This window comes from Perissodus microlepis, chromosome 13 (assembly GCF_051167445.1).
Source record: "Perissodus microlepis isolate ML-2025 ecotype Zambia chromosome 13, ASM5116744v1, whole genome shotgun sequence".
NCBI classification, from domain to species: Eukaryota; Metazoa; Chordata; class Actinopteri; order Cichliformes; family Cichlidae; genus Perissodus; species Perissodus microlepis.
Window position 1 is genome coordinate 3858138 of NC_140473.1, and position 22581 is coordinate 3880718.

Sequence of the window (22581 nt, forward strand, 5' to 3'; positions counted from 1 at the left end):
TGTATTTTAGGTTTCTTCTCATTTTGGATTTTACCCAGTGTAGTGTTCATAATAACATCACCAACCTTTAGTGCACCAACATTATATTCCTCTTCAGGCAGAGATCTGGATTCCAGGAAAATAACACTGAGTATTTTTTACATCCAGCAGATCCATTAAGGTTTAGGATTAAGATTTATGTTTTCGCCAAATACTACACAAGCGCCATTTTTCAGAAACTGAAAGTAATTTTGGCCTTGCAGCTTTTGTTTTATACAGTTTTCTGTTTGAGTCATGTAGGCAAAAGTTTCATAAAGAGACGATTGATGTTTGCCTAATCCTCACCTCTGTTCTGTGGCCCAACCCTAACACTAACTTTAAAAGTTATCAGTAAATGTAATTTGTGCAATTTCTTAAAAGGAAATTGTTTGCAACAAAAACAATTGTTTTAACTGACATGAATAAAAAAAATATTTACAAAAAAAAGTGTTAAGTGTTGCCTTTGTCAGAAAATTAGGGTTAAGGCTTTTACACACTGGTGATGTAAAATCAATTTCAATATTTCATTCAACAAAAATAGGTTTCAAACTCTTCTTCACGTATTCATAATTATTCTTAGCTCACAACAACTGCATCATTTCAAAGGAAAATCCTCATTGCTTGATGTCGACTTCATTTCTTCACAGTATATTTTTTGAAGATGAAAAAAATGCAGTGCTTTCAGTGTGTATATACATTACACAACAAATTCAGATCTGAAAAATGTTGAATTTTTGTCGTTCTTTTTGCCACACACTCAGTGTGTAATGGCCTTAGCATTAACAAATATGATGGGTTAGCAGTCTGAACATGTCTGAACATGCATGTAAATACTATCAGTTTGTGCACACGATTGAAATATGTCCCTCACTATATTGTATGGCTTGAGAAAGGAACTCCCAGAAATACAACACTCACAAAAATCTCTTGCACACAATCCTTGGCATGAATTGCCACCTCTTACACACAGCCCTGCCCCTAGGCTCTCTTTGTAAATACCAACAGTACTTTTTTAAATTTGTGCTATCGCAAGGCGTTAGCAAATCTGGCTCTTGATCATAATATTGTCCTAAGTAGATGTCACAGAAAAAACAGTATTGAGCAATTTTCCTTAAACGCTTTGAAAATAGAAATTGTAATAATACTTATAAATCATGTTCGAATCTATAATATGTCATTGGACTGTTTTCTAATTAAATGAACATGGTATTGTTTGTTTTTGGTTGCAGAACACTCGGCTTTGTCGTGGTATCCGTCCCTTCTGAAAGAAAAGCCCACACCTTTGCTTAATATTTTGAAGTCTGCTAAGCCCGAGTGTGTCTGCATTTATAAAGGTTTGTGTGCATTTCTCTGTGAAATAGTTGCTTTGTCAGTGAACAAGCTGACATGTCAAAAATACATAACTCCAGCATTATTCCACGTATTCACATCTGAAAAAAAGTCACAGGCTCCTTTTATACGGGGAATGGCTTCACAATTCATTTCAATTTCCTGCAGGGCCCGAGTGACTTCAGAGAGCGAGTAATCTGACGAAGAACTCCATTTAGCCTCGCACTTACATCTTAACCCCAAAACCCGATATTTCACAAATATGACTCTATTGCATGCGAGGAACGCTGCCTGTCGAGTTTATTTAATTTGAGAAAGGTCTGGGCGGAACATATTGCAGCCCCTCCCTCTCTGACATCAAACCCTTGCCTAAAGTGGCGCTCGGCACAAGAAACAGGACTACTTACATCACAAAATGGGCTCTAAATGCAAACAGGCATAACTAGGGACAGCCAAATCATACACTCCACCCCCCCTTCATTTTCTTTTCTTTCTTTTTTTAACCCCCTTCATGTGGAAGAGAGTTCGGGGGCCTTTTTTTCTTCAAATTTCACACTGTGTTGTATTGTGCTTGGATAAAAATGAAGCGGAGAAATGAGGAGAAAGGGACAGAGTGAGAGAGAGGGGATGGAAGAGAAGAGAGAAAAATCAATAGTGAGGACATAGCTGGGGGGTTTCCATATTACATTTTGCATAGACGTCGGCTGTAATTTGCCTTTGATCTCAGTCCCAAGATGACTCACTGAAGCCATCTTCCACAGCCAATTGGGGGTGCGGGGAGTGAAGGGAGGGCGGCGGAGAGGCAGGGAGGGATAGAAGGAGTGGGTGGAGGGTTAAAGATGGAGAGAAAAGAAAGAGAAGGGTGGTGTGTGTGTGTGTGTGTGTGGGAAGGGGGAGGTAGTCGACCGCAAGTCCTAGATGCCAGGCCAGGGCTTCATACATTCTGCTGAGATGTCTTTTTTGTTACAGATTGGATGTAATGCAGATTTCACTGGCTGCTCATGAAGCCACATGTAAGTCCAGTATGTCCAGTTCACCCAGACAGATGAAAGCACTGTGCCAATCAGCGTTTTTTCTGTCATGAGAACATGTAAAAGTTTTCAATTACAAGTAAATTAAAAGTCCTGCAATCTATATTTGTATCCCTTATAACAATTAAATGGTTTATTTCAACATTTTCACATCATTGTTTATTCAGAACCAGGCCAGTCTTCATATACACTGCTGTGGCACACTGGTTCTACTGGTCTGCAATTGGGGCTTTTCTTTCATGTTTTTTTTTTTTCATACAAATTCAGTTCATCTTTAGAATATTTATTTAACCAAAGTGTCAATTGTCACGCGTTTACGTTTTTTGATTGCAAGTAAAGTAAAATTCAAACATAACTATATGTCACTCATAACAAATAATTTACATCAAGTTGCTTTAAATTATGAACATCAAGATAAAAAAATCCTACAAAATGGCCCCATTTCACATCATTATTTATTCAGAACTAATGAATCATTATAATTAATAGATTAACATATGAGTGACACTTTAATATAGTGGGTTTAAGTCTATGGAGCCGATTTGAACTCTTTTCCACTCTCTTTGATCAGCTCATAAAATGTGATGCAGTGTAAAATCAACAGTCAGTACAGGCTGTCGAGGCAAATATATACACGTGGATTCAGTGTTCAGCCATACCACAGTGTAAACATACTCTTGCTGTCTTTTGCTAAAGTAAAAAAGTTTTTTGTAGCATAATAGTGATCCAAGACTTTTCAGTTAAATTCTAATCAAAGTAATTCTAATCTGTCATACTTTCTGTATGAATATTATTGTGTAATATTATGTGCTGTTAACAAAGTCTTGGCTTACCTTATAAGAACAATCTCATTCTCAAATAAAATATGTTAAATTCCAGCTTAATCCTTAAATTTTGATGACTCTAAACTAGCAGAAACTGAAGCTACTCAAGTCAAATGCCTTGATGGGGAAACACTATAAACAGTTTCAGATCATCTGGCTGCAGTGTTTCATCGCTCAGCCAAGAAACACTTCAGTCTGAAGATGAACCAAATCAGCTTCATGGGATACTCAAGCACAGTATTCTCAGACTTTACATGCTGTAAATGTATTGAATGTAAGCAGTATGCTGACTACATGGAATAAACGTACATCGAAACAATGTACTGAATCTCTCGCAGTGAGCAACGGACTATTTAAAATCAGTCTGGGCGGTGGAATGCTATGAAATAATGAATGAAGACATAAAAGTAATTAATAGATAGAGCTGTCTCTGAGAGAAAGGAGAGGAGGATTCGTCATCTCTTCTCTACACAATGCCATTGTTCCTTGCGACATTCACCAGCCGCTGTGTTATTAATGATCCTGCCTTGCAGAACATACATTTTTCTCTTTCCTTTCTCGGTCGGAAACTTTTTTGGAGCTTTTTGTCCTTCGTCCTTCATCTCCCATCCCCCACCACTATTGCCACTATATTGCCTGTCACCATCCTTACCATCCTCTTTTTTCCATATAAAATTGTTCAGGTATTGTGTCACTACGCAGTACATTCTCTCTAGAGAGGCAGGTACGCCCAGGAGTACTGTATTTTGAAGAACGGGAAATTTGGCTGGAACTTTTTTTCCCAAGATAAAACTTTTGTTCTTTCCATTGCTTTGGTGTTTTGTCAGGATGCTCCGGTGCAGCATTGTTTCAGTGTAACATTGTGACTAAAAGGATGCTTCCACGCACATCTGACATTGATGAAGTTGCTTTTGTGATGCCAGCAGCTCCTCACTCCATGAAATCCTTGTAGTCAGACAGGTTCATCTTCATTTTTTTAAATAGCAAAGCCAGTCAAACACTATCAGGTCAGGTAAGCCTTTACAGTTACAAACGCAGGAAATTTATGTTACTTGCTGTCAGTAATTACAAATAATGCTGTTTTAGACCAGCTGCTGTTTTTTCTCTTATTTTTCCACTCTTTAAAGTTAAAGAAGTCCATTCAGTGTTAAATTGGCTACTCGTGATGCTCTAGTAAGTTTCCACCTATCCTGCATTTCTGTCATAATTTGGCCCTTACTTGTCAAACATACTGGAGTGTGTTTTTGTTCTCATGCTAGCACCCAGTTTCTTGGTGTGGGTAGCAGAATTTGATATTATTTGAGGCTTATTCCTAATCGCCCAGACGGTAAATATTGCACATTTCTTTTGCGGTGGGCTAATGGGCATGTAACTTTATAGGCAAACATGTGAAGTGGTATTCCTCCAGTGACTGGGAGTTTAGAGGTAGTGCCAGGCACTCCCCGAAGAAGAAAGATTTGTCAGATGGCACCGTCTAGCTCAGCTTATGAGAAACAGACCTTCAGGAGAGGCTAAGTGTCCAATCTCTTGTGACTAAGAACAGTAAAAGAGCACAATCATCAGTAAATGGACTATTTCAAAACCAGAAGCATGGCTCCCCGTGTGTTTTGGCATCGTCCCCTGTTGAAATGTACACCTTCACCATCCTTCGCCAGGAGTGCACTGCGGATTATTGCTATTATTACACTTCATAAATCACCTCCTTTCACAAGATTGATGATTTTCCAGTCCACGCTTAGCACGTTGCGGTGGATCTTTTTCAAAAAATTTGTTTTTTCATCCTGAAGATTCAGGTCCATTTGGCTGTCGATCTTCTGCGCTATGGCTGAATTAGCATGCAGCCTCAATAATCTACCCCCTCGTCTCTCATGGCTCAGTCCACAATCCCTAATGATGAAATGAATTACACCGTCTATTGTCAGAGTGCTTTAATCATATTAGCTTCTGCTAAAATGACAGAGCATTGTTCGGGGCCCCAGACAAAAGAAGACACATCTAAGGTACAATGGACTTCGGATCTCTCTCAGTGAATTACATTAATTCTAAATAATGTCACGTTAAGCTGCCTGTCCAATAGAAGGAGTGAAAGAGGTTTGACTGGGATGGCATTTGTACCTTCATCACTGCTCCTAATGAGACACTAGCCTATAATACTGACAGATGTTCACGGACATGGAATGATTTTTTTTCCCCACTTAGAAATGGGTTTATTATATCTGTCCATCTTATTAGAGTTATTTGTATAATTGGTCCTTTATTTGTATTTTTAAGTAAATTTTATGAATAAAATACTTTAAAAAAAATCTTGTAAAAGTATTTGAAAAGTTTAAAGACACAGATGTTCACGTCTTACACCATATGGCCAAAAGTTTCTGAAAACTGTTTTCTACATATGTTGCTTTTTGATGCAGCAGCAGCTATTGAAAGCCTAACCTAACCCAGTGTGCGTACATTTATAAGGGCTACCCACACTGCAAGAAACTAATCCAGGGAGATACAAATGACAACTTAAGATGAAGTGAAATAAGCAGGTCTGGACTAAAACTTATCTCAACTCTAAGGAGAGAAGAGGAAAGAATTACAAATGAGACCAAAAAATACCTTTGATTGACGACAGGATTGTAAATATGTTAAATAGCTACAGTTGGTATTCTTAGCTACAAAGTATTGGGTGATGAGCAAATCACTGTATGTGTGGATGAAGCCTTAGGTTGCCTTTTTAAAAGAGACGCATTCTGAGAGTTATTCAAGCAGATATCCAGAGTTTATTAGATACAAAACGTGATCTCTGTAGACTGTGTTTAAAAGTAGATTCCCAGTCTAAAAAGTAAAATCAATGCAATAAAGTTACCCAGAAAAAGTCAGAGAAAGTGCCAAGTTATTAAGATGACTATCAGAGTTGGGTCTCTGTATACTTTTGGCCTTTTAGCATCTCCCCGTATCATACTGAAAGCAAACACAGACTCGCAGGCAGGCTCATGCTTTTGCTGCGGGAGAATTACTAAACAACTGACCGAGCGCTTAATTCAATCATTTCTACCGGGTACTAGCCCACCCCTGTCACTGTTCATTGATGAAGGCTCTTTAAGGAGAGCAATATTTAGCATATCTGGCTAAATGGTCCTAACAAGCCCCAGCTTGCACCGTGTTAAAAATTAATAAATAATAAAAGAAGGAGAAAGTGTGAGGTTGCCAGGGAAATAATTTGCCTCTCTTGAACTGATGATGGCATGCACTTTATGCAAATTGGTGTCTTGGGACAACAAAATCCCTCTTAATACATATGCAGATTTCATAAAAGAGAGAGAGAGACCTGAGTAAGGAGGGAGGAGATGAGAGAGCGCGTCTGGAGGTAGGAAAGGAAGATGATAAATAAGTCAGCATTAAAGTGAAAGGGTGTATGTGAATTTCATGTTCATAAAATCAATGTAAAGCTCTAATTCTTTTGATAGTAAGATAAAAAGATTTGTGTATGTATGAGAGAGACAGTGTGTTTGCAGCGTACATCAAGTATGTAATGCTGCAGGCAGTGTGTGTGAAAATCACCAGTAACTGCAGTAAATCTCAATAACAAAACATTATTTGTCCCTCTAACTTATAGCTGAACTTGCCTACATCTTTGCATTTTATCTGGAAGTAATAATCTGAAGTTGTGCTATATTTTTATGCACTGTCAACATTTTTGTTATCAGCTGTCACTTCATCTTATAATTCTATCATTAGAGGACAATTTGGCTTATAGATAATTATGTCATGCCATATTTTTAAACACCTGGACTTTCCATGACTACTTAATATGTAGGGTCCTTTCTATATAATTGACTAATAATGTGGAGTTGCATTTTGGTGAAGTCTGGTCATAGACTGTATATAAAAAATGAATGTGACATCATCTATTTATTTCCGGACATTCTGAAGCATTGATATTAGGTTTTTTTTAGGTAATACAGTAATACATTATAAAATATTTATAATAATTGGCGTGATACAGTTGGTCACACAAGCCATAAATTACCGGATAGGAACTGCTCTGGAAGGAACCAACGGCTCAAACACTGTGGAGAACTCCAGGTCAGTTACTCAAATTAGCAGAAGCTAAAGCCGGTAGAAAGCTATTCCCTACAGTTAACTCGGTCACCAAACTGGTCAAACAAAGCAACCGTATCCCTAAAAGTGTCTACACCATGCTGAGGACGTCTCACAGTAGGTCTTATGTACCTTTTACCAACATGATGATTGCTGCCTTTTCATGAGGAGCTGCACATTTGTACTATCCGATCAGCAGCATTATTGCATCTCTTCAAACTGGGTAAAGCAGCACATTATGTTTAATTTGTGGGCAAAAATCATTGACAAAAGTCTCATACAAGAGAAAAAAGATTTCCCCTGCTTGTCAGAAATCAGGAGACAAAAAGATACCAAGTTTAGTGGTCAGTAATTAGAAACTATTAATAATACAGCTGTCAGCAACTTGTCATTACAGCAGCGCTGCAGTTTGACAGAAAAAAAAGCAAACAGAAACATTTTTCTAAAGAAAAGCGGTCATTGACTAAGACGACATATGTCTAGTGAATATTACTGATGATGATGTAGCAACCATAAAAGTTCTGTTTTATAAACTATATCATTAACATGGAATTATAAAAAAGGAACAATTATGGATAATTCTACTAATTTTTTTTGTCATTTTTGTGCTTTTAACATTCAGTTTTATACATTTTTTTATATTCTTGTCTCTATATAGGTGTAATGAGAATAAGCGTCCCTAATATGGTCATCTTAGACACACAGCTCTACCTTTGAGCACAGGCACTCCATCCATCTGCTGTTTAAACTTTTGTTTGTAAGGAGCAGCCAATAAGAAGAAAAAAAGGGGGGAGCTAAAATAATTGGTTTCAGAGGATGAACAGAGTGGCTGCACAAAGGCCTTTTTAGTCAGACAAATCCATCTCTAAAAATTACCTTAAATTGAAGTGGCAAGGATAGTCCTCAACACCACTTAAAAGTATTCACATATTCTTTTGCATTGTTCACTATGCAACACCCAAAGAGTCATAACTCTAGGACAAGCATAATTTGATATTTATATATAAAATCAATGGCATGAAAAGTTTCCTCTGTATTTTGAAAGAAACACTTCTGGTAATATTAATGTGACGCTGTGTTTCTGAAGTGGATGTTAAATGTGTCTGATCACAACAACCAAATAAAATGTCAAGTAAATAAAACACGAGAATATCACGATCTCACTGTTAAGTGAAGTTTAAGTCAAATTTAGATATGTAATCAACCGAATAATTTTATTAATGTAAAACTAAAACAAACAAAACTTTGAACATTTGACTTTACATTTTGGTTAGGTTACCTTTAAATGTTGCTCAAAAAGTGGAAACTTTTTAGGAGCTATGATCAGACTTCATAGATATCTGGTGCTTGGTATACATGGTGCAGTTATTTTAGACTCCTAGCTGGTAAGAAAAGCAAGCTGCGTCTTTCAGACAGAAAATCACAAGAACTTGGAAATGCTTGTCAAAATCAAATGACTGGAAGTGGACAGATGTAAGGTCATCAATGGTTACACTCACGTGCAATAAAGAGGATGTATGTTGGTATCACAAGACAGCTTCACAATTTGTTTTGCTAACTCATCTACACAAGGCATTTTGTAGAGTGTATATCAACCATGGCAGTTTGTGTTGAAACAACAACAGTAATCTCTGATTTCAACTTTTTTCTTAAAATGATCAACAATAATATTTATTCTAAACGTGGCTGTAATACTGCATTGCAATAACAATTAGCTCAGGTGTTAAATTAAAAAATGTTCAGTTTAATGTTTCACCTGGTTTGAAATTCTCACTAAAGGACGTTTATTAATAATAATAATAATAATAATCAGTTTTTGAAAGCAAAATACAGTAAGAAAAAGTTCCAGTATGCATGGAGAGAAAGATTCACTCTACATACATAAACACACTTGCTCTGTTTCCTCAGCCTGCTCCCCAATCCCTCCCCCACTCCCACTCCCCACCACACCCTGCTCTCGCTCTCTGAGGAAGTTTTGAATCCTGTCATTCCAGCACTTCTTTCATGTGTGCCTCGACTGCGGGCCTCTCCTCCTTTTGTATTGTTTTATTATTTATGCATGGGGAGAGATGGTGGTTGGTTTTTGCGAGGGTGTGGGGGGGGGGTCTTAGGCATAAGGAGCAGCAGCAGTAGCATTACGACAGATCGGTGGTGTGTGTGTGTGTGTGTGTGTGGGGTGGGGGTGGGGGGTGGGGGGGGCTAATTCATATTCTGTTTCAGCAACATCTTTGAGAGCCAGAGAGTTCAAACATTTTCTAAGCAAATGTGGAGAAAGACAGGGGAGAACGGAGGGGAAAGGCAAGAAGAGAGGGAGGACAAGACACAAGGGGCATGTGTGAGGTTGTGCGTGATAATGTGATTTTGAATACACTTGTCCATATGTTTGTGTATGTATGCTTTTGTGTGTGTGTGTCTGTGTGTGTGTGTGTATAGCATATACAGTATGTGTTAGTATTCAAGAACAGATGGAGTTAAGAAGAAGTGCGTGATGGAGCAGGTTCAAGAGAGGAAGCAATGAAAAAGAAGGAAGGAAATGGGAACAATACGCTGAGGAGTGGCTACAGTGTTACAAAACTTTCTGTGCGGAAAGTGATTAAAATAGATGTGAAAGAGGCATCGCAGGGTGGGGATGGGGGTGGGGGGTGTAATGAGAGACAAGGGCTGTTGCTGTTACTGCCCCCATCTTCCGCATATGGATGCCCATATGTAGTGTATATGTCCATTTACTGTAGGTGTGAGTGCATGTGAATCACACTGTTTCACAGATAGAAAAAGGATTTTCCTTGTGAAAAGTTTCAATAGGCTGTTTGACAAAACTATAAATCCCTGTAGATATTCGGAGAAAGAGGGCAAGATCTGCAAAACAATATCAGACTTTTGACTCTTTTGTAAGTTTTGCAGCTAGCTCATATCCATATATTTGAAAGGTGTGGAAAAGGTGTGTTTTTAAAACCTAACGTAACAGGTGCAGACTTTAATTGGAGATTATGTATCGGAATTCCAGGAGTGGGACCACGCCTCCAAACACGCTCCTTCCAGTTCTCATCTATATATGTTCCCCCAGTTCTGCAAGCTGTCATTCCCGTTTACGTGCCCCACCCTCGCTCCTCTTTTCAATTCTTTAACTTCTTCTTTCTTATTTAATGAATCATTTCAATGTAAGCAGCTATCTCCTGGAAGTTTTCAGTCTTTTGAATATGTGGCTTTACAGCTGAAGGCCCCATCCAAAGTTGTGTTTCTTAATGTTTACAGGCCTCCCAAATACTGCACAGACTTTTTTAATGACCTCAGTGAACTGCTGTCTGTGATCTGTGTTGATTTCGACTGTGTAATTATTGTTAGGGATTTTAACATCCATGTGGACAACCCTCAGGACAAAGGGACTAAAGACCTGAGTAACACTCTGGGCAACTTTGGGCTGACTCAGCATGTAACAGAGGCCACACATAATAGAGGACACACTCTTGACCTACTGATCTCCAAGGGCCTGAGCATTTCAAAGGTTACTGTGTCTGCTGTGGGCCTGTCTGATCATTACTGTGTTTTCTTTGAAAGTAAAATCTCAGCCCACATAAATATATCAACAGCAGTGATCACAAAACGGTGTATAACTGAACACAGTAGTGCGATTTTTAACCAGGTCTTCCCATTAACACCTGACCTGTCCAGAGGGTCAGTCAATGAGCTCGTCAATAGCTTCAACGCTAACATGTTAAATGTAATGGACACTATTGCTCCCATTAAGGTGAAGGTTATCTCTGGAAGGAAAAAGTCTCCATGGAGAAACTCCACACTGGTGAAAAATGAAAAAAGAGAGTGTAGGAAAGCTGAGCACAGATGGAGAAAAACAAACCTCCAGGTTCATTATGACATCTATAAAGAGAAACTTCACAATTATAATTTACAACTGAGGAGTGCAAGGAGGTCCTACTTCTCTGACATCATCACTAAAAACAGTCATAATGCTCGGGTCTTATTTTCTACAGTTGACAGGCTAACAAACCCTCCTGTGTCAGTGGCAGCTGAACTTCATTCAACCATGGCCTGCAATGACTTTGCCAAATTCTTCACAGAAAAAATCCAAAAGATTAGACAAGCAATTGGTACATCAACAGCAGATCCAGAATATGTACTGTGTCCACCGAAAAACTGTTTAAACACCATGAAACAGTTTCACCCTATTAACAGCAAAGATCTGGAGGACATCTTAGGTCAACTGAACTCCTCCTCTTGCTGTTTAGATGTCCTGCCAACACGTTTTTTCAAAAAGGTCTCAAAGACTTTGGAGTCAGACCTGTTACAGATCGTCAACTTTTCTTTAATGTCAGGTGTGTTTCCAGAATCACTAAAAACTGCTGTAATAAAACCTATACTGAAAAAGGACAATCTTGACAAGACACAAATGAACAACTACAGGCCGATCTCAAATCTCCCATTTTTAAGTAAGATCATTGAAAAAGCAGTTTCTCAACAGCTCAATTACTTCTTAAAACAGAATAACTGTTATGATGCCTTCCAGTCAGGTTTTAGACAGAACCACAGCACTGAAACCGCTCTGACCAAAGTGTTCAATGACATATGTCTGAATACAGACAGTGGAAAAATGTCAGTCTTAGTTTTACTGGATCTCAGTGCAGCATTTGATACAGTTGACCACAACATATTACTCAAACGACTGGAGAACTGGACAGGTCTTTCAGGAACTGTACTAAACTGGTTCAAAACATACTTAGAAAACAGGAAATACTTTGTATCAATAGGTAACTTCACATCTGAGCAGACAAGTATCACATGTGGAGTTCCCCAAGGTTCCATCTTGGGACCCTTTCTGTTTAACATTTACATGCTCTCACTGGCACAGATTATAAAGAACAACAAAATAAACTATCACAGCTATGCAGATGACACACAAATATATATCACAATGTCACCAGGAGACCAAGGCCCTGTACAGGCTCTTGGTAAATGCATTGAGGAAATTAATGACTGGTTGTGCCACAATTTTCTCCAGCTAAACAAAAACAAAACTGAGGTAATAGTCTTTGGCGCCAAAGAAAAACGATTACAGGTCACCAGAGAACTTCAATCTATACATCTAAAAACCACAAACCAGGCGAGAAATTTGGGTGTAGTGATGGATGCAGACCTAAACTTAGAAAAACACATTAAGACAATAACAAAATCAGCTTACTATCACCTCAAGAATATTTCAAGGATAAAAGATCTGATGTCTCAACAGGACCTGGAAAAACTAGTCCATGCATTCATCTTTAGTAGGCTTGACTACTGTAACAGCATCTTTACAGGTCTACCTAAAAAATCAGTCAGACAACTACAGCTCATTCAGAACTCTGCTGCTCGAGTCCTCACTAAGACCAAAAAAGTGGACCACATCAGTCCAGCTCTGAGGTCTTTACACTGGCTGCCTGTCCGTCAGAGGATAGACTTTAAAGTTCTGATGCTGGTCTATAAAGCTCTGAATGGTTTAGGACCAAAATACATCAGTGATCTCCTGACCCAGTATGAACCTTCCAGATCCCTCAGGTCATCTGGATCCGGTCTTTTATCAGTTCCCAGAGTCAGAACCAGACACGGAGAAGCTGCATTCAGCTTTTATGCTCCTTATATCTGGAACAAACTCCCAGAAAGCCTCAGATCAGCTGAAACACTCAGTTTATTTAAATCCAGGTTGAGGACTCACCTGTTCTAAGCTGCATTTGAATAAAGCACCAAATCCACACTTTTAAGCTTAAATTTCAAAACTTACATATAACTACTGATTTTATCTACTGTTCTGATTTTATCTGTTTTGATTTTATATACTGTTTTGTTTGTTTGTTTGTTAATTAGTTTGTTTGTTTGTTTGCTTGTTTTAATCAATTTTAAATCATGCTTTTTATTTGTTTTTGTTTCTAATGTCTCTGTAAAGCACTTTGAATCACCTTGTTGTTGAATTGTGCTATACAAATAAACTTGCCTTGCCTTGCCTTTACTTCTGTTTAGTACATAAGGATCTGTCAGGCGTGGGAGCCATCGCCAGGCCCCCTTCAGGCCTTCCACAAACCGCAGCTCAATTCATGTCCAAGCATTAACCTTTACCTACTAAAATGCTGTCAAGCCTAAAATGAGGATGTGGGCCCAGCTAGTGAAATATGTATGTGATTTTAATTGATACTTGATTATGCAGCATGCTTTTTGATGACAGACTATTAAGCCAGACTAACAGCAATGTGTTAGGTCAGATGGTGACCCCAAAGCCAACCTTATGTCTACATGGGTGGCCACTTAACATCCACTACTGCCTACTTGCAGCCCATCTAGGTTTTAGGGTAATGGTTAGGGGTAAAGTTTGGGATTTGGTTAACATCCACCCCTTTTTATAGAAATTTCCTCTACTGTTATCACCCAAATTATAAAGCTTTAAACAGGAAAATTACAATGCCAAAAGTGATTCTAGTTTAGCAAGTGGCTAAAACAGCACCTAACCTAACCCTAGACAAGTCACCTGTGAACAGGTGGATCTCAAGAACGTGTGATTTTTATTTCAGATAATCAAGTAAAGTTTTATGGTTTTTCACATTGAATGTTTCATTGACATAATGCTATAGTCTGGCTACAAAGTTCCATGGTTTCTTCAAAAAAGCCTGACAGCGTGGGCACAGTGCATGTTGCGTGCTGTCTGGAAGCCCCTTAAGTAGCGTTGTGATAACAGAAAACATGGCATCAGAGCTAACAGAAAGCGTCAAGCTGATATTTAAAGAAAGAAAACACAAGGCTTCTTGAGCCTCAACTCCTTTGGCTAGACCAAAGGTTTCTAAGGGGACGGTGACTGACACACTCACACACTGCAGAGACTTTTCAAAGCACAGTCAGGGAGACTACAAGTTCAATATATTATGATATGTTCACTGAGAAATAGAGGCACAGCTTCTCCACTCATAACTGATTTTGCTAAATAAAGAAGTCAGACTGTAAATGTAAAAACTTCTGTGAACGAAGGCTGAAAAAGTGCCAGAAGATGAGTAGAGCATTTTTACAGTTTCTTAGGGGAGGAAAGATTATAAATGCTTGGTCTGGATTAAGACAAACCAGCATTTCAGAGTGGATGACGAAAAAAAGTCCTATCACCTCTCTCCACAGTAGGCAAAGCAGCACGTATGGAGACTGTGCCAAACCTTGTCACTCCTTATAGCTGTTCTCCGGCCAGTTTACACTGCACTTAACTAAAGCTGAAGCCTGCTGGGGCCCCAGGGTGCCCCTGTCTGTGCCAGCCATATCAATAGTCACCATGGCTGGGCTCAGCTCTGACACTGTACTCGAGACTATTGCACCACCGCCTTAACACCCAAACCATCCAGCCTAATCACAATCAGTGGCTGTATGAGTACTTGTGTGTGTGGGTGTGTTTGCTGTGTGTGTGTGAGTGTTTCTCCCCACTTTTTCACCACATCTTCAGCACATGCCCTTAAGCATGTGCAAAATGGCTCAGTATCAAAGACTGATGATTGAACCGAAAACATACTCTACTCTAAGAAAAAACACAAGACCCTCAGTGTGTGTGTGTGTGTGTGTGTGTGTTTGAATTTGTGTGGGTGTGCATGTTTGCGGCAGATTTGCGCATTGCATGAACTAAGCATGTGTGTGTGTAACTGTGTGTCCACTGTAAAAACAAAGAGAGGCAGAGAGGCAAGGAGACATTTGCTGAGATGTATTGAATTTCAATAAAAACTGCAATGAGGAGTTTGAAGCTGAGGCGATTTTTCAGTCTCTCATTGTTCTGTCTCGAATTAGTCGTGGTACACTCCATTTTCACCATGCCCAGCTAATCAGATCTCCTCCTGTCCCGTGGGCTTTCCCTCATTTGGTATGTCCCATGAGTCATGTGCCAATCAAATTGCTCATCAATGTCTGCCTCTTTCTTTTTTCTTGGTCTCTTGCTCCCTTCCTTCTTTTAAGCCATTTCATTAAACTGTGTCATAAGAAAAGTTAATGAAGCTGGCTAGCCATGTTATGCTGAATATCATGTAAGGGATAGAAAAGGTAGCCTAAATCCATTTGATTGAAATCATGTCAGATGTAACGGAATAGATGTCAAGATTGTCTGGCCTGGATTTGAGCTGCAATCTTACTTTGAGCTACCAGCATTTTTCTTTTTCTTACAGGCACAAATAATGCACATCAGTAGTTGATTTAAGTCCACAAAGGACAAATGGAGTCTGCAAAGCACCAAAAGTACTTCATAAACCCACAATATAGGGTTTGGTTACAAGCAGCAATCCAACCTCCAATTTTATTTTACTTGAAAGAAACAAGCCCTTTTTCACTACCAAAGCCATGAATATAGGGTTGCCAAGTGTGTTAAAGTATCCCTGATCAGAGTTCACTTGAGGCACTGATGGTAGTGGTGATGACTGTAAGGATGTTGGGGTATAAAGCTGTGTCTTTAGAGTAAGTTACACAGGTAATTGGAGAACACCTCTATATCGACTGTTGTACCATGTTTGCTGTGAAGCTTCATGCAGCATGTCTTTTAAATATAAAGGCTTTTTTGGTTGCTATTACTTTTAGTCAAACTGTATGTCATGAGTACATATGGCATGTACAACATGGGCATAGCCGCTGTTGCATCACCCGCTGGTTTTTGGACTCATGTGTTGGTTTTATTGGAGGAAGAAGTCACTACAGGTGTTGATTGCAAACTTATTAGGTAATGCCAGTAAGCTTTGTTAGCAGCCACAGGTGCAACATTCTTGCACGCTAATTATTGCTAAAGAACAGATTAATAAAATACTGGAATTTACTCACCAAAGTGCACGTAGGTCTTACAAAGCCTCTTATCAGACTGTTTGTCACAGTCAGTTCCATTAAAAGGACAACGGTTGCTAGGTCCAGTTCAGCTTTTGGCTACAGCTGCCTGCATTGGCACTTCCGTCAGTGGAAACAGCTTTGTGTCTGACTTTAAGCCTTAAAAAACATCAAATTGCAGTTATGCAAACAAACGTATGCCCTCTACAGTTGTTACAGTGAACAACATACAAGCCAGTTAGTTCTTTAGCGCATTCTTGGAACTAATTTGTTGTCATTTTAGAGTAATAGCTGTATCCTCCACAACAGAGCCTCATCAACACCCTCCAATTAATTAATTTATGCCACACACCCAAGAGGCCAAGTCAAACACTCATGTGAAGCTGTTAGTTATACGAGTAAATGTAAATGCAAGGTAAAGGCCTCTCATGATTTTTTTATCCACTCTCATACTGTCATTTGTATGACACAACATACATTCCTTGTAAACTTTACAGAATGCATTATTGACCAAGTTAAACATTATATTCTTTGATTACTGTGTCGTTTTACAGTCAGTCACAGATGTCAAAAAAGTCTGTAATATTTCTTAGCTCGTTAAAGCATATTATACAAATATTTTTTTTTCTTGCACATAGTCCACTGCAGCTTTTAAGACCAACCCAAAGTTAATTAGTCAGGTAATTATGTCTTTAAACTGTATGTATTCTATACATACAGTTTTAATGGTAACCACTGAAATTTAAGGTTAGCTCTTTTCCTATTTATTTAGAAAGGTGTTTTAAAATAACCCAAATAACTGCCCAGAGACGTTGCTGAGATAGCTAGCACGTCTCACAACTTACTTCTGGAAGCCCGTGTTGCAGCTGCGTGTGAATGGATGGTGAAGATCTTTAACAAACAACAAAAGTGTCAGTTTTGGAAATCATTGCACTTCTTTTTGAGTTGCATCCACATCATCTAAAGGCCAGCCTGTTTCTGCAAGAGTGAATATTTGCAAGATATACAGTGTGGGGAATTTGTCTTGGAAAGCTGCTTCCTTCTTCATAATGACAAGGTCAAGAGAGTTGGCCTCGCTATATGTGATTTTCCTCATCAGGCATAATTGAGCTGTGTCCGTGGATATGTGATTTAAGATTCCCCTTTAAGGCAGGAAGAGAAAGTACAACAATGACAAGGTTCTATATTCTGGGGATCTACACTGTAATTTTAACAGAAAACTTACCTTCTAATATTACTGATGACATGATTCCAATCAGAAAATAGGTGAGAGGTAGAGTTATTAGGGTGATATTTTAGCCACATGCTAAACAAGTAATAGTTTGAGACACTGGAAGATGTTCCATCTTCCTTTCTTATATTAGGCATGCCAGGTAATTTATAAACTTAACCATAAAAGATCACTGGTGAACCATTTAGGGAAAAGGTGAATATTAAACAATACATTGTAATTCCAAAAATGCATGTTGGCCTTATCTTTGTCATTGGGTATACTAAATAGCCAAGTTTCATAAAATGAAGCTGATGTTAACTTAAATCTGCCTTCATCAAAACTGCGATGAATGTCCCAAATTTTCCAAACATAAGCTGACAGAACTCTGCTCTATTCTTGCACACTTTTGGGTGGCATGATTAAAGTCTCACCTCTCGCACTGCTCCAATAATTTCAGATTAATTCTCGGGCTCTTATAATTTCCTGGATAAAGAAAAAAAAGTTCTTTCTCTACAATTATACTGTTGGAGGGAACAATGTCCCATTTGGGATTTTAAGCCATTTACACAGATGATTCCAGTAATGCCATGCAAATAGAATTTAATTCAAAGTTAATTCGCCTGCATTACTTTTTAATAAAGAAATGATAAATTATAATCTCCTCTACAATTTAATCTATTTATGCTTCTTCCGTCGCTGGAAAGTGTCCACTGCTTGTCTCTTCATTAATTGTGAGAGAGAAAGAGGGGGAAAAGAGAGAAAGAAAGAGTGAAAAAGTAGGAAAATAAAGGGGGGTAGCAGGTAAATTTGTTATCTCAGCGCCGAACTGTGTTTGAGAAAGAAATAAAGGGTGTAATGAATTGATTTCATATTTAGTCTCAGGCGTGTTGATGCACATAGATCTCTAGTGGTCTTTCTGTGCCTGTAGCCTGCAGTATTTTCTTTCCTTTCATTAAGGGTGAGATTCTGCCCTTTGATAGTGTTATCGATTCTGCCTCCGAACACTGTGGCACCCCTGTGATGTTGCTCTTCAGGTAGGGAAAAAAAAAGAAGAAGAAGAAGCTATTATCTTTGGTGTTATCCCGTACTAGTGTAGTGGCGATTCACTAAAGCGCTTTAGTTACCAGTGAACCGTTTTCCCCACTCTTTGTTCTTCCTCACTTTTATTGAATTCGAGGGATAATTACAGATTCTGGCGCTGCCACCGCTGCCGCTGCCGAGGCCTGCTGTAATTTCAGCAGGCTGAGAATTTATTGCTTAAATCATTATGATTCTCTCCTCCCGTCTACTGTGTTTAAATCCTATCTCGCCCTCGATCTGCTCCAAATGTGTATGAAGAGGTGCAGAACTCTCCGTACTTCAGCTTAAGTCCAAGTTTGACCTTGTAGTTTTTATCGTTATAACCCAGGAGCGAACATCATGTGAACACTGGCAGCTTCTAATCTGATACTTTGGTGACCTACATCTAACTGCTGACCCTCGCCAAATAATATCCACTCTGTCCTTACTAGCGGCTCCCTTTGTCTTTGGAAAGATGTGGATGTTCAACAAGAGACGATAGAAGGACTTTCCAGTTGAACCCCCCAAAATTATATTGTGAAGTTATAAAAATATCTACTCTACATAGTGTTTTCAGCTGGTACAAACAGTAGCAGGAGATTATGTGTGTCTGCAGTTGTTTCCCATTTCAGTTTTTGTGGCAGTAGTTTTTTTCTGTTCAGATAATTTGTGTATCTTTTGTTCATTATTTTGTGTCATTTCATGTCTTTTTTAGGTTCTTCTGTTTCTGTAGTATGGTTCTCTTTGAATTTTTTTGTTGTCTATTTATAGATGTTTTGTGTGTCTCTGTTGTCATTTTGCATCTGTTTTAGACCATAGGCGCTACACAGACCTTTCCAGAGGTCTACATGTGTACTGTCACCAGGGGGCATTGAAAAGTGATCATGTTTGTGCTGTTGTTGGTCTTTTAGTTTAGTCCTCACTGGGGAGAAGACAGAAGTCGTAATCTACAAAGAAACGATGTGGGGTTAAAAACATTTGCTGAAACAATTATTGAAAACAATGAAAACTGTGTCTGTGACACCGCCCATGCTTGATGCTGTTGGTGTTTCTTCTGTCTTTGATGAACTCTGCCGTCACCTCCTCAAGTTTGTAACCAATCAGCACTCGATCTAAAAACATCTTCCACAAACCTGAATTTCTAATGGAAGCAAATGCAGGGCCATAAATCTGCCTTTAGTTGACTCCATCTTTTTTTTCTTTTTGGTTTGTTTGTTGGTTTGTTTGTGTCTCTGTGGTCATTTTGTTTCTTTTTGTAGTTGGTTCTGTCTTTGTGGTAACTTTGCAGTCGTGGGCCTCTTTTGAGTTTTTTCCTTTGTTTTTTTATGCATCTCATTTTTAGTTCTTTGTCTTTTATTGTTAGTTAGGGGTTTATTTGCATCTCTTTCTGGTTTTCTGGTAGTCTTCATTATTTTTTGTCTCACTCACAATATAAAAACAAAAAAACCCTTCATGACAGGCCATATGCAGGTAGAAGCTTTTAAACCAATTATGCAAAATAAAAAAATACAGGTTCTTACATTGTTGTGACCCACTCTTCTTTAGACCCTTACTTCAATTCATTGAGGTTTACACAGACATTCGTTTATACAAATCTCTGTTAAGGTTCCACCGCAACTTTAGAATTAGGTCAATGTCTAGACTTTGACTGGGACATTACAACACCTTGATTCTTTTCCATTGTGTTTTGATTTCAATTTCATTTCGGTCAAGGTTCAGCTGTTGGACTGATGGTTTTAGTTCATGGTCAGCTCCATGACTGCAAGGTTCCCTGGCTGGAAGCCACAGAGCAAGTGCAGATCATTGCCTCTCCACCACTGTGCTTGGTAGTTGGTATGATGAGTGTGTTTAGTGCCAAATGTGGCTCCGTCCAGTATGGTCAGACATCGCCACTGTGATTTTATCTGTCCAAAGGACGTTCTTCCAGAAGACTTGGGACTTGTTCATATGCAACTTTATCGACCTAAGCTGTGCTGTGTTCTTTTTAGAGAAAATACACTTTTAACAACACTTCAAAGCAAGCCTTGTTTGTTCATTCTTTTTCTAATTGTACTGAAATTTAAAATTTAGTACGTTAACTGATGTCTATAGGCTCTGAGATGTAGCTCTTTGGTTTTCGCTAATTTCTCTGATCATTGTATGGTTTGATGTTGGGCGAATCTGCTGGGTTGTCTTCATCTGGAAAGACTGCGCCATTCTGTTACCACATATCTGAATGCCCAGGACAGGCAACCTACCAAAGCCTTTGCTTTTATAGAGGATTCTATAGGTGTTATAGAGGTCACAATTGCTGACCACCAATTAATCAAGTGTAACTTCTGCAACTTATATGTAACTTACCCTCTTAATGCTATGCAAGACCAGTTTTAGTCCTACCTTAGCCCTTGCACTGTTATGCTGCTTCCTATTTCTGGTATCCTATATTTTGGTTACAAATATTGTACTCGTCATTTTAAAGCTTTAATGACAACTTTTTAAAATATAATAACCACTATAGTAGCCAGTTCAAGTGGTTTAAAGAATCTTTATCTGTAACATTAAAGACTCAATTCAGTCCACTAATTGTGATTCAATAATGTTAACTACTCTTTATAATAAATATATATATATATATATTTGCATTAGGTCTAAAGACTGTCGCTACAAAGATTTTCATGCCAAAATTATAATCATCTAAAAAATTCTCAATTATAATACAGGAATATCTAAAACAGACAAAGGCCATGAAGGAACAGTGGCCTGTATGTTGGGAATGCAAATGTACATTCACAAATTTGTTACTACTTTACTCAATAGCGATGTCAAATGATTTTCTTGGCACTGAATCTTTTTTCCATCGCAGAAAAATTTATATGGCCTAAAATATTTAAAGAAACACAAAGATGTAGTCTTCTATTAGTGTTCACAAAATAAAGAAATACATCATTCACTATCATCACAGCTCCCGAGACCGTGAAGTAATTTAGACATGTGGCTGATGGCACTTAAAAAAATGAAAGGAAAAAAAAATTACACATGGCAGCCAAACCAAGGACATAAGATCAAACCTGATAACGCAACAAAGCTCATTTTCCTCAAAGATCCTAATTGATTGGTTGATTATGCTTTTTCTGTTCCTCCATCTCGGTGGGTCTTCTTTAATAGCTCCATAATGACGCTACGGAACTGGACGTGTAAGCCTCAGCCAATTAGAATAGTAATAGGCTCTAATTAACTAAAAAAAAAGGATTTTCAATAAAATAGGAGGAGATAGCGAATTTGATTACTCATATTCATTAACTTTTTCCCCCTCCCTTCCCTTCTGCCATCCGTGGAACTTTGCTCCCTTCATTTTTATGAATATTTTATCTTGTGTGAAGCATTACAATACATGCTGTCCCTGGCAAAGGCCAAAGCCGTAACAGCAGAAAGCCTTTCTTCTGCTCTCATTCAAAGAGCCTTCCTTTGTTTCTGCATAATGAACAAGTTGCTGATGGTGGCAGAATAAATTTTAATTAGACTTTTAAGGAGGAGACTTGGAAGGATGATAGGTTGTTTTAAATCAAAACTTGACAGTGTGAAGGCTTTTTAGGAATAACCCAAAGTTAGTTGATGAAATATGCTTGCAAGTGCAAGCATATTTCATCGACATCGTCCGTATGTGTGTGTGTGTGTGTGTGTGTGTGTGTGTGCGTGCGTGTGTGACAGAGATGTGTTGTGCCAGCAGGTGTCTGTAACGGCACATCAATAATTTGCAGCAATTCTAACCAACTCCCTCCTTCTCCTCCTCGTTTCTGCTTCTTTCTCCACTCCATTCACTCTCTGTCTTTCTTGCCTCAGGTCAAGTTAGCAACACTTAAGGACTACAACACTGTGCCCGATCACCATATGTTGTCTTTGTGAGTGTGTGTACCTACCTGTTTTGCTTGTTCCCTTACCTGATGCCTGCCGTCGCTTGCAGCCAAAGCATGTCAGCTTTTGAGAGACAAAAACAAAAACAGAGGCGAGCAGAGAGGGGACACCAGGTACACCAACATGTGTGTGTGTATTACTGTGTGCGTGCATCCTGCAGGCTGCTTCGCCATGAGACAGGGCCATATGGTCACCCCAGGCAAAGCAGGTTGGGCCTGTTTACCTGCCTCACTCTGGGTCATGTCAGTTTCGTTTTCAGCGTAGCCGCAACGCGGCTCAAGCACCGCTGCCAAAAACACCACATTTAACTGCCCTCCTCCTCCTC

At 38.8% G+C, this 22581-nt stretch overlaps 1 protein-coding gene across 8 annotated transcripts in view; it reads left to right on the forward strand.

Moving 5' to 3' along the window:
• The window catches only part of LOC146374509 (uncharacterized), a 462267-nt gene that overhangs the window by 386149 nt on the left and 53537 nt on the right, over nucleotides 1–22581 (forward strand). The window contains exon 8 of one of the 8 annotated variants that reach the window (XM_084948991.1): nucleotides 1248–1349. The exons of the other annotated variants lie outside the window; for them this stretch is intronic. Coding sequence (XP_084805117.1) covers nucleotides 1248–1283 — 36 coding nt within the window. The 3' untranslated portion in view covers nucleotides 1284–1349. Of the gene's footprint in view, nucleotides 1–1247; nucleotides 1350–22581 lie in introns of those variants that run through there. 8 annotated transcript variants of the gene reach the window in all.